The sequence below is a fragment of the Propithecus coquereli genome, unplaced genomic scaffold (genome assembly GCF_000956105.1).
Source record: "Propithecus coquereli isolate 6110/MARCELLA unplaced genomic scaffold, Pcoq_1.0 Scaffold119, whole genome shotgun sequence".
Classification (NCBI taxonomy): Eukaryota; Metazoa; Chordata; class Mammalia; order Primates; family Indriidae; genus Propithecus; species Propithecus coquereli.
The window spans coordinates 4158997-4172436 of NW_012135969.1; the positions used below are offsets into that span (position 1 = coordinate 4158997).

At 38.8% G+C, this 13440-nt stretch overlaps 1 protein-coding gene across 1 annotated transcript in view; it reads left to right on the forward strand.

The window, feature by feature from the left end:
* The window catches only part of LOC105822774 (zinc finger protein Aiolos-like), a 76321-nt gene that overhangs the window by 26142 nt on the left and 36739 nt on the right, over positions 1 to 13440 (forward strand). The window contains exons 2-3 of the mRNA XM_012659810.1: positions 3144 to 3197; positions 5572 to 5673. Of these exons, the coding sequence (XP_012515264.1) occupies positions 3144 to 3197; positions 5572 to 5673 (156 nt within the window). The remainder of the gene's footprint in view (positions 1 to 3143; positions 3198 to 5571; positions 5674 to 13440) is intronic.

The window sequence follows — 13440 nt, forward strand, 5'->3', positions numbered from 1 at the left end:
TATGGTATAACCAAGCAGAGGTTTATCTCAGGAGTCGAATTAATGTAATTCACCAAATTAATAGAATAAATGAGGAAAAAATACATAATTTCAATAGATGCAGAAAAAATATTTGAAAAAGTTCTATATTCATTTATGATTTCAAAAACTCATAGCAACCTGGCACTTTGGGAGGCCAAGAGTTTGAGACCAGCCTGAGCAAGAGCAAGACACCAGCTCTACAAAAAAATAGAAAAATTAGCCAGGCATGGTGGCATGTACCTGTAATCCCAGCTACTTGGGAGGCTGAAGTAGGAGGATCACTTGAACCCAGAAGTTTGAGGTTGCAGTGAGCTATAATGACACCACTGCACTCTAGCTTGGGCAACAGAGCGAGACCCTGTCTCAAAACAAACAAACAAACAAAAAGCTGTTAGCAAATTTGTAATAGAAAGAAACTTCTTGGGCTCTATGGAAAACCTATAGTTAAAAATCATAATTTATGGTAAAATATCCTTCTAAGATTGGGAACAAGGCAAGGATGTACACTGTCATCCCTTCTGTTCCATTGTACTAGCAATTCCAGCTATGCAATAAAGCAAGAGAAGAAATCAAAGGCATAAAGATTGGAAAGGAAGACATGAAATCATCTCATTTTGCAGATGACATGATTACTTACATTGAAAATCCTAAGGAATATACCAAAAAACAACTACTAAAATTAATAAGGCAATCTAGTAAGATCTCAATATACAAGGTCAATATGCAAAAATCAATTACATCTTTATATACTAGCTGTAAACAATTAAAATATTTAAATTTCACTTGTAATAGCATCATAAAACATATAATATTTAGAAATAAATTTAACAAAAAACATGTAAGACCTGTATATCAAAACTACAAAACATTGCTAAGGGAAATTGAAGAAGACCTAAATAAGTGGAGAGAAGTATCGTGCTCATGGATTGAAAAACTCATTGTTAAAACTCAAACTGATCAATACAATTCTAATCATAATCCTTCTGGGGTTTTAAAAAATAAATAAACAGTCTTATTCTAAAATTTATATGAGAATGCAAAGGATCTAAAGCAGCCAAAGAGACATTAAAAAGGAGAACAAAGTTGAGGGTGTATACTACCTGACTTCACAGCTTTCCTATACAGCATCAAGACATTATGGTGTAATGATAGACAGTATAGCACTGGAGCAGAATAAAGAACTGAAAAATAAACCTGTACTCTTAAAGTCGTTTGATTTTTGACAAAGGCACCGAAGCAATCCAATGGAGAAAGAAAAGTCTTTTCAACAAATGATGCTGGAACAACTGCATATCCATATGGAAAATAATGAAGCTCAAATTCCACCTCACACTTAGAAGAAGAAAATTTACTCAATATGGATCATAGAGTGAAACACGAAAGCCAAAACTGTGAAACTTATAGAAGAAAACGAGTGAATATTGTCACAAATTGGGGGTGATAAAGTTTTCTTAAATAAGAAACAAAGGAATATCCATTTAAAAATTGATACAGTAAACTTCAAAATTTAAAACTTCTGGATATCAAGACACTATTAAATAAAGAAAACGAAGAAGCAAGTCACAGACTAGAAGAAGATATTACCAAAATATATATCTGACAAAGGATCAATATTGGTAATCTATAAAGAACTCCTAAAACAATAAAAATACAAACTAATAAAAATGAGCAAAAGACTTGAACAAGGATGATCATACCCCCATCTAATCATGGGAAAAACAAATCCCAATTGAGGGAGAGAAACCTGACCAGCACTCCTCAAAACTGTCAAGGTCATCAAAACAAGGAAAGTCTGAGAAACTATCCCAACCCAGAGAAGCCTAAGGGGACATGGTTGCTAAATATAATGGGAGATCCTGGATGGCGTCCTGGAACAAAAAAAGGACATTAGACGAAAACTAAGGAAATCTGAATACTTAGTAATAATATATCAATATTTGTTCATTAATTATAACAAATGTGCCATACTCATGTGTTAATAATAGGGTAAATTGGGTGTGGGGTGTATGGGAACTCTGTATTAGCTTTGCAATTTTTCTGTAAATTTAAAACTATTCTAAAATTTAAAAGTTTATTATTAAAAAAGAAATATCATCGTAGCTTTATTCATAATAGTCCAAACTGGAAACAGTCTAGGTGTCCATCAATAGAAGAATGGATAAACTGGGATAGTCACATGATGGAATACTACTAAGCAATAAAAAAGAATGAACAACTGATAAACACCACAGAATGGATGTATCTCAAAACATTACGCTGAGTGAAAGAAGCCTCTGGCAAAAGAGTTTATACCATATATGATTCCATTTTTATAAAGTTCTAAAATAGACTAAACTCGTCTGTGGTGGAAAGAAATCAAAATAGTGGTTGTCTCTGGAGTATGTAGGTGGGGCTTGACTAGGAAGAGACAGGAGGGAACTTTTCTGGGATCATGGTGATGTTCTGTATCTTGATAGGGGTTTGCATTACGCAAGGATGTGCATTTTTTAAAACTCGTGAATGGTACACTTAAGATCTGTGCTTTCACTATATGTAAATTTTACCTTAAAAAATCTTATAAACAAATATTGAATTCTAGTTAATAATATGCATGTGGAAGTGTTAGGAGTGAAGTACACTGTTCTCTGCAACTTATTTTGAAATGCGTCAAAAAATTCAGATGGATCGATGGACAGATTGAATGATTAATAGATAGGAAAGGTATATGATAAGGCAAAAATGCAAAATGTTAATTGTAGAATCTGATTGGTGGGTATTGGGTGTTCACTGTGCAGTTCTTTTAACTGTTCTTCCTATATGTTTGAAAATGTTCACAATAAAATATTGGGGGGAAGAATAAATGGTATCTGAAATTCTAATGGGACCCACTTTTTGCTTGTTGTTCATGGTATAGGTATTAATAGATCTCTGACAGAATGTTCTTAGAGTAGCATTGCTGCATCAATAATTTCTTTCATCCTCCTTGAGCCACTTTTAGAAAGAGTTATAGGGGAAGATTGGTCCTGCTCTGAAAGAGGAATTCTGCTAAGTTTTCCAAAATGATATCCTTATTAAATTTGGAATGCTCAAATCTGTAGAAATGTACCCAAAATAGCTAATATTTATAACCTCTTTCTTTTCAGATATACAACCAAATGTAGACCTGAAAAGCACTCAGGAGCAGTCTGTGCCCACAGGTAACATGAGGTCTTTCCTCTCTATAAATATCCCTTTACTAAAAATACCAAAAAAAAAGGAACATGCTTATTCTGATTGTATTAAAAATGCTATGGAAATGTGTTTCTTTAAAATGTGGTTGTCTCTTGCCGATTAAAAAAAATACTTGCCCATTTTAGATCATGTAAATTCTTTAGCATCATAGGGCCAAACTATATTCTACCTAATGTTGATCACTGGGTTTTTTTCTTTTTTTAATTTTTAAACTGATTGGTTTGGATAAAGACAGTTTTTGTCAAATAATAGAGTAGCTTGTATTTGAATGACTTGTGCTGTTTGCTCTAGAAAAGTGGTCAGCAAACTTTTTTGTAAAGAGCCAACTAGTAAATATTTTAGATTTTGCAGGCCACATATGGTCTCTGTTGCATGTTCTTCCTTGTATTTTTTATAACCCTTTAAAAATTTTAAAACTATTTCTACCTCTGGGCCCATACAGAAAGAGGCTATGGTCAGACTTGGCCCTCAGGCCATAGTTTGCTTACTCATGCTCTAGAATATACAGTAAACATTTAAAATAATTTTATTTCCTAAAAATTACTTTTATATTTTCTCATTAACTCACTTTGTTTGAATCAAAACTTATATTATAAAATTTATCACTTAAGTGCCTTTTTGTGTTACTGTGAGTTGTAACCTCATATTTTAATTGAATTTGAACCTCATATTAATTGTTCAAGTGTGCACTATATTTTAGTCATTTCAGGCTTGAGAAAAGTGGACCACTGTTTAGATCAGTATCTTAGAGTTCATAGTATATGCATTATAATATGCAGAAATTAGAAACTTTAGATATTCATAAATCAAAAAATGGGTCCCTAGTGACCACATTTACAAGGCCTCTTAGTGATGGATTTTATGAAACGTGCTTCCATTTCAGTCCTGCCTTCCAGCAAATGTCCTGTTGCATGTGTACAGTCATGGCTGCTGCTGAAAGGAATGTCACTGCAAGGTTCCTAGTCACTCCCTACTTTAGCCCTGCTTAAATGCTCCAGGATTCAGTGCCTTTGAATATTTGTTGCATTAATAAGTACTCAGTAAATATTCTGTTGAATACTGGGAAGGAATTAGATAGAAAATGGGTGAATTTTCAGTTCATTTCTTCTGCTATCATTTTTTGTTAAGCTGCTAAACTTATATGTGAGAATAATTCCAGCTACATTGTTCCTTTTTTTCTTACTTCCAGTATTATCAGTATTTATTATACAAAATTTTATTTTCCTTAAACTTGATTTTTAACAACTTTGCTGTTTATTTAAGCATGCTTTTATTATATGTGCACACTTTCACTTATAAGCTCCCTTAACACTTTGTATTTCTTTTAAGCCCTTGTCTGAGTCTACCTTACATTATAACTGTGGCCTTCTCTTAAGTATATCTGCAAAGTCTGGGCTCCTTGAGGACAGGCATAATAATGACTTATTCATATCTGTAGCCTTGTCAGCATTTAGTAAATGTTCAAAGAAACAAAGTGACTTAGGGTCCAATATGTTTTCCACAGAATCCCATTTATAATGTGAACAGAAGGGGAAAATAGAATTTGGCATACAGAAGCTTACAGCCTTCCTCTAAGGAGAGCATCTTTCCCAAATTTGGTCATGCCAGCATTTTGGGCTCAATATTTCTCATTGTTACATATTAATAGTTCTTGGTCATCAATAGCAATGCAATCCTGCTGAATATCATGAGTATACTAATGGAGAGGGAAATTTTGTCCAGAAGGAACATGAGTGCATTTTATTATTATAACTCAGGTGAGAGTTTTATTTAAGAAAGTTGTATATAATGGAAGGGTGTGTGAACCCTGGGCATATTTCTAAACTTCAAGAGTTTTTATATATATACCTTTTGGGTATATGTGAAGGGGGATACTGTCTGTCACTAAAGGGTTATGTGAGGCTGAAAATTAAATGGGGGTCTACTTAATACATATTTATAAAAATCCTTTAAAGTTGATTGCAGGCTGGGTGTGGTGGCTCATACCTGTAATCCTAGCACTCTGGGAGGCCGAGGCGGGAGGATCCCTTGAGCTCAGGAGTTCAAGACCAGCCTGAGCAAGAGGCGAGACCCCGTCTCTACCAAAAATAGAAAAAAAAAATTAGCTGGGCAACTGAAAATAGAAAAAATTAGCCAAGCATGATGGCACGCGCCTGTAGTCCCAGCTACTGGAGAGGCTGAGGCAGGAGGATCGCTTGAGCCCAGGAGTTTGAGGTTGCTGTGAGCTAGGCTGATGCCACAGCACTCTAGCCCGGGCAACAGAGCAAGACTCTGTCTTAAAAAACAAAAACAAAACAAAAAAAACTTGGTTGCATACTTAAAACTCTTTTTGTCTTTTAGAAAGTCCAACAGTTTTGAATGACTACAATTTAACCAAACCTCATGAAATAGAAAATATGGACAGCACAGAAGGCCCAACCAATGAAGATGAAGACATAGGAGGTGAGCCATAGTGTGTGGACTAGGCAGTGATGGTTACAGATACGGTTAAGGCTAAGAATGAAGAAGAAATCTGCTATCCAAAGAAAACTTGCATTTGTGGATTTGGGTTTAGTTAGGAGTGATTAAGTTTTGTTCATTTCACAAATATTTGCATTTAATAGTTACAGGATATCAGCAAATTTTGACAATTTAAGCTGATTATTTAGCGTTGAAGTTATATTAACTTTGTTTAAAAAATAATGTTTATTTTACTCTTTTACATTATAAAAGTAATACATGTTTATCATAGAAGTTTTTCTGGGGTGTTTTCTATTGTCCAGACAATCACTAGGTGTCCAACAATTCAATTCAATTCAATTCTGATACTAACTCCCAGTGTTAGGGCAGACTCCACAGGTGAGGGGCTCAGTTGCACAATACTGCTCCCAGTTCAGATACCAGTCTCAAGGTTACCAGGTACCCAGGTTACCTGCACTTCTGTCTGACTTGGCTACAAAGTCAGGGGTTCCCACAACCCCCCCTCAGGTCAATAATTTGCTAGGATGACTCACAGGACTTGTTATATAACCCATTTATTTATTCCTTTACTCTCAGCTACTATTCCTCCTTCTCTCTATTTATACCAAACTTTGCAAGGAACATTAGGTTTGGCCACTGTGCTGGTCAAGATTGCAAGCAGCAATACTAATCTAGCAAGTAACTCTTCCTCAGTCCACTCCCATAATATATAGGATAGGGTTACATAGGTACCGAACTGTTGCTCCATGAATTAATATAAATATATTGGAGACAGGATATGTCTCAGGTGTTTTTCAGAGCTTTGCCCTGAAGGAATATGTGAACGTGTTGGTTTGCATATCAAATGCTGTTGCACCTCAGGAGGGCGTCTCTGAAAGACAGTAGCAGCTATATCCCACAAGGCGCCGCGTTTCTCAGACCTAAAGGTTTGGATTTGCTTTGTAAAGCAAAGCGAATCTTTTAAAAACTACAGGATGAGAGGTGATAAAAGAGTGCCCGCCCCAAACAGACAGCCGCCTGAACAGCCCGCCTATGGCTAAGAGCAAGGGGCAGTTCCTGCTTAAAACTCTGGACTACCTGTCTCCATTCACAATAACCTGATAAAGAAAATATGGAGCCAGTATATCTCTGTTTAACCCCTCTGTTAAGTGATAAATTTACCTTATAATTTATAATTTGATCTTTGAAAGATTTTGTAACCATTTGTTCACATTGATAGAATTAGTTAAGGGATCTGTAGAAACCTTTTGAAAAACTGTTAGCCTAAGAGGAACTACCTGCTGTTATGTAAATCTGTTATCCCTGGCAACTAATCACTGTTACCTATAAATGACCATGTAAGACTTCATTCGTGGCCTTTTTGAGATTGACAGAGAAATTTAGGCCCCCTGAGCTCCTGCTTTGCCTATAATCTTTATAAATCTATAAAACTATACCTTTGTCTCTGTGTATTCTTTTATTTCCATTATTTTCCAACCACTGCATCTAGCAAGAAAGAGAAGGTTGACATGATGTGTAGAAGGAAAAGAAGGGTGGTCCTCATGGCAGTGTCCTCCTCCTTGGGAAGAATTGTATAGTCATACCGGCATCCTCCCCGAGTCCCTCCTCCCTAGATCAGCCAGAAACACAGAGGAATCTACCTAGTGGACACTCCCTTAGCTCATGTTGAGTGTGAACACACACTGGTGAAAATGTGTAAACCAGCCAGTCATGTCTGTGCTGCACCCTGTTTTAGACAACTAATGTTTCAGTTGTCTACTGCAATTCTCTATCGAACTATTAATCTGAAGAGGATATCTGCCCATTGTTTGACATGGGCTGTAAATAAAGAGTGTTCCTTGGTCTGAAGAAATGCGACTTGGCATCCGCATTGGTGCAATATCTTCTGTCGTGGTTCTTTCATGCTACTCTGACCATTTGCATCTCCCACCACGTAAGCAAAGCCGTGTGCAGGGTCAGTGTTTCTCCTTGTCAAAACCCATTTGTAGCCCCTGGGGCATTTCATTGGTTCCTCAATGCAATCCACTTGACAGCAATGTATGGGGCCTCTCCCCTCTGCCCCACCCCACACCCGGGAATCTTCCCCATAGCCATCTGCAGGCTCTGTCTCTCTTGTTGACAGACAGATGGTTTGTTGACATTTTGTGCCTAAGAGGGTGCGAGAGGAATATGTCCAAATTCAGCCCTTCCTCTGCATGACTGCAGCATCCCCCGCCTTGTCTACTCATTTCACAGACCCAGGCAGCCACTTGAAGCAAGCACACTGTGATAGCCACCCATTGGTTCCAATCACCTTCTGAACCTGCAAATTCTTCTGCAGGGCATCTGCATGTCCTACTTTAATGCATACCTCAGATTCCTATCGTGATTTCCATGGCTGTGTCCCATATGGGAATCCCTTTAATGGGTCAAGTTTCCATTGCCATTCCTGCCATTGGCCATCACCCATGACTCAGTAGAAACTGAAACATAAGGGCATGATCATTGTTCAATTCTTCTATCATTGCTGGGAGAACAGCAGATAATTCAGCCCTCTGAGCTGATTTGCTTTTACCTTTTTCAACAACAGTGGTAGTTTTCCAAACAGGTTGCTGTCCATTTATTTACCTTAGCACTACCATGCACAAACTAAGCAGCTGTTTGTTGGTCAAAGGCTACTTCATAGAGTACTATTCAAGTGATGATATAATAGAACCCAGCAGCTCCTCACACAGTCCCAAAGTCAGTCCTAGGGGATAAGAGGCTCCATCCTTGCGAGTATCTCATCTGTGTATTCCCCAGGTGGGATGATCCAGCATAAACCATTTCTGTTTTATTACAGAACTCTTCTGGGCATTGCCTTCCCCATTGGAGCATTTCTCTGACCCGCCCAAGATATCATTGGTATTTTAGGTTTTAAGATCATTTTTTGTCCTTCAATGTTTAATAGCAGGCTAGTAATTTCCCCTTAATTGGAAATTCTCTAGTCCAAGGTCCCCAGTTTTAGTCAGAAGCACTCACAGGCCTTTGCCTTAAGCCCTAGTCTACACCCCGCGTAGAGTTATCACGGAGAATTTGCCCATACCACACTCCAGCTTCTCTTCTTCACTGTGTGGGCTCAGACAATCTTACTCATTCCTGTTTAGCATGTCTAATGAATATTGCTTGAAGGGCGGATTTTCATGCCTTCTGTTCTATAGAAACAATTCCCCAGACAGACACGAGGTCCATCTTCAGAATACATTCGGGTAAAAGAAACACAACCACTTCAGACATGCCAATTTTCCTCCAAACTTTCACCTCAATCCCATCAACTCTTACATTTCTAACTGTAGTCTCCCTTAGGATTCATCAACAGGCTCTGGTTTTACAATACCAGGTAGAGGAGGTGTTCCCTAGTCAGATATAACCTCCATTCCCATAAAACATTCAAGTAAAGGAGACACAACCTCTTCACAGACAGCCTGTTTAAACATTTCAATTTTCATCTAACTCTCCATCTTAATCCTATCAGCTCGTACATTTCTATTCATATATTCTCCCAGTCTCACTGAAGCCCCTGTTAGGGCTTTGCCAACAAGTTTTGAAACCATAATACACGAGGCTTCCTTGTCAGGGAGTTCTAGAAACTATTTTTCTCCACCCTCTGACCGTTTTACCCCCTCATGTGCAGAAGGCTTTTGGGTCTCTAGTGAGGGGTCGAGCCAAGGGACCCTGCCCTTTTGTCAATTTTTACCATGATTAATCTGCCTGACTATTGTCCCAGGCAATTTCAGATTCAATTTCTCATTGTAATCTTTACCTTCTGACTTTAAATTTTTTTGCAAACTGCGGTAAATAGAATGAACCTGTTCAGTACCCTTTAATGTGGGGTGACCAGGAAGGGACCCCTTTGGTTTGCCCATCCTTCAGTAATGCTGCAATATGACCTTTGTTTCAACCCCATCAATGTCTGTGGTTTATCCCGTTTCTGCTGGGAATTTTACCCTGGAAATGAGTCCCCTTGGCTCTCCCCACCCCCTTTTTTCCCCCTCTTTGTTTCATTCTTATCAAGGTTTCGTTTATTCACCTTATTTCTTAATAACCATTTAAAAATATCCACCTTGATGGGATGAATCCTCTGACTCTCCTCTCTGCCTCTCCCCATTTTCCTGTTCATTAACCTAACATTTTTCTTGGCATCTCTAAGACCCATGAGAGAGAGCTGAGAAAGCAAATTCGATAAGGCTTCTTGGACTGTTGCTCAGTTTTACAGCAGTAAAGTTATAGGAGGTGACCATGCAAAAGGGACCCCTGTATCAACTGTATTTTCTCAGACTCTGTATTTTTCTATTTGGCATCCATTCATCACAGGGCCAATAATATTAGCTATATGTTTTATTTTTTGTATTCTCCATTCTCTGGCGTCCGGGGGCTTTACAGACCTAGGGAGAGACCGTGTCTCCCAGGGCTCGCCAATTCTTAGGGATAATAAAGGGCTTGGCCAGGGGCAAGCTTTTCATATACAAACCAATCAATCCTGAGTACATACCCCAATTATATCTCACTTCTTATCTAACTCTCATATACCAAGCTGATACTTCCCCTGCCTAGATCATCCCAGGACCGGGTACCAGACAACTAGAGACCACCCCTGTGCCCCAGAGCTCGCCAGAATTATTCAGACTATCCAATCCTAAATGTTTACTCTGCCCTGCCTTGCCTTTCCCACAGAAACCCCAACACAGGCTATGGCCTAACCTCTTCCCTCACTCTTCTTTTTTGCCTCCTGATCCACACTAGTGCTTTCCCCTGGGACCCTGCATGGCATATAGTGACCCTCTCTCTGGGACCTTTGAGTGTAATAAACTTCTGTCTTTCAAGCCTTGTTCTCATTTTCTTTGTAGCTACACTGCCTTTGCCATACCGTATCCAACACGTACGTTCTTAGACACACGCTTAACCGTGGCGTCTACCATGACTTGGGGAGTGGGCATATTCGGTGGGTAACTATCTTGATTATTGTAAAGCCCGTCTCACTTGACTTGCACGTGAGGCATATCAGCTGCTTCATCTGGGGCGCTCTGCTGGCATTTATAGGGGGAGTCAGAGGGTCCCCCTCCTTGGGGTAAATAGACCCTATAGTGGCTTTTATCCAGTCCAGTGTCCCCTCAGGGACAACCTGCTGTGTGTCTGGATGATGTATAGCCATCTGTGATTGTTCCATAGTGAGCTACAGGCCCTGTATCAACCCAAACATTGTCTTCCACTCTGTAGCATTTAAAAATCAAGATATTGCCCCTAAATTAGTTATTTTCACAGCCCAGTTTAGTAAAGCTTCTTCAGGAAGCTGCTGATGCTACTAACCTACAAAATAAACTAACTCTTTCACACTATACCCCCTGCTTTCAGTAGTTTCTTAGGTTTGCTGTCCACTGCGTGGAATACCTTTTTGGTGATCAGAGGTCTTAGAGGTTTTCTCTGATGTCCCATTAGGGGTAACTGCATCTTTCATTCAAAGCTCAGGCTGACTAGAATCTGAGCTTTGGTCCAGCATTAAGGTCCAACCTAGCACTCTCTTTTACTTTCATTTTAGCTATTGCTGATAACAGTAACCATGAGATTGCATATTTCACTTTTTTCTTATTAGTTTGCATTTCCTTATGCCTCAGTGAACCAGCTCCCCAGGAGTTGGGTTCATCTCTAAATTCCCTTGATAACTTTTACCTTTAGTAACTGACCATGGCACAAATCCTGCTCCATACCTTGAGTGACCATAAGACAACTCAGGAATCAAAGGCTCCTCATCCCCTACCCTTTCATCCTTTTTCTTCCAAACCACATATTTCTGTGAGCCAGGGCTGGTCTAGCAAATCCTCCTCCCAACACCAATTCTTGAGTATTTTCCAACACCAACAACCAATTCTCCAGACAGTTCAATTGTTGGGTGTCCAATAATTCAATTCTATTCTGATACTAACTGCAGGTTAGTACAGACCCCACAAGTTAAGGGCTCTGTCCCACAAGACTATCCTCACTTCAGATGTCAGTCACAAGTACCAGGTCCCCAGGTTACCCACACTTCTGTCCAACTCGGAAAAAATTGAGGTTTCCCACAAGCCTCTCTCAGGTTTGATACTTTGCTAGAATGACTCACAAAACTCAAGAAATTGCTTTGCTTACTTACCAGTTTATTATAAAGGATACAACTCAGGAATAGCTAAATGGAAGAGATGCAAAGGGCAAGGTGTGGGAGGGAGGAGGACGGACATTTCATGCTTTCTCTGGACATGCCACCCTTCCAGCACCTCCTGGTGTTCAGCAACCTGGCAGCTGTCTGAATCTCATTGTTCAAGAGTTTTTATATAGCTCAATCTTCCAGCATCGCCTCCCCTTCTCTGAGGTCAGTAGGTGGGGCTGAAAGTTTCAACCCTCTAACTAGGTGGTCTTTCCTGGTGACCAGACCCATCTTGAGGCTATGTAGGGGCCCCAACCTGATTCACCTCATTGGGATAAATTCAGATGCTTGAAAGGGGCTTATTATGAATAAGAAAAGACACTCCCATCATTCAGGTAATTGCAAGGGTTTTAGGAGCTCTGTGCTTGGAACTGGGAACAGGAACAAACACCAAATATATTTTTATATTATACCACAATTTGGAAAGTTCACTGAAGTCCAGAGAAAAAAAGAAAAACCCACCTCTATCCTATCAGCATTACAGAATACTTCCTTCCAGGCTTTTTGGTGAATTTGGAGCACTATATTTGTATTATCATTGCTCACATTATATGCTGATATTTATGTTGATAAATCTAATTACCATTGCTTTATGAATGTCACTCAGATCTCATCTGAAATGTTATTTCTTCAGAGAGGCTTTCCCTGACAACCTGGTTACTATTTTAACACAGTACCCTATTTTAATACTCTGCATGACACTCATCACAGATAGTTTTGGAGTTTTGTTTGTTTGTTTATTTATTGTTTCTCTCCTTCCTCCTCCATCAACCAGGATCTTGGTCTTTTTTCACTGCCAGGTATTTGTAGCACCTAGAACAGTACCTAGCTCACAGTAGGTGTATAATAAATATATGTTGAATAAGTGACTAAATGAAAATTCTAGGTTGATTATGTGTGTGTGTGTGTGTGTGTGTGTGTGTGTGTGTGTGTGTGTTGCTTAAAGGGACAAAAGAAAAATAGTTTCTCAGAGTCTTTTTCTTCCATATTAGATTTCGTAAGGGACCAAGAAATGTAGTTCTTTGTCTAAAACTTCTGAGATTCAAATCACAGCTTCAACTAACATTCCAGCTCTGCCGAGCTATACATTAATTTGTACCAGTTTTTAACCACAGAGACAGAAAAATGCTGCCTGGCACAGGATGTGGTCATTTGTGCTGAGGAAAGGCATATGGTGTTGTATCAGCTTCATGCAACTTCTCGAAGGTGACATTCATGGAGTCACACTCAGAATGAGGCAAATGATAGCTGTTACCTTTGGCTTGTATTTTTCTGAGTTAGGGGTTCTGAGTTCCAGTAGCTGATACCATTAAGTTTGTATTTGAAATAGTGATCCCTATAGAACTGTTGGTTTGGGAATTTAAAATTTATATTATAAATTTGCTTTGGGTTCAGAGATAGCCTATGAGTTTTATGTTTTCAGGTAGTTGCGGGGGTAGGGGGACAGATTAAATACCCAAACATCAACAAGAAACCAGTAATTTCCATTCAACAATAGGAATTTAAAACAAATATTGTAAAAACCCAAGTGATGTAGCATCTCTTTAGGAATC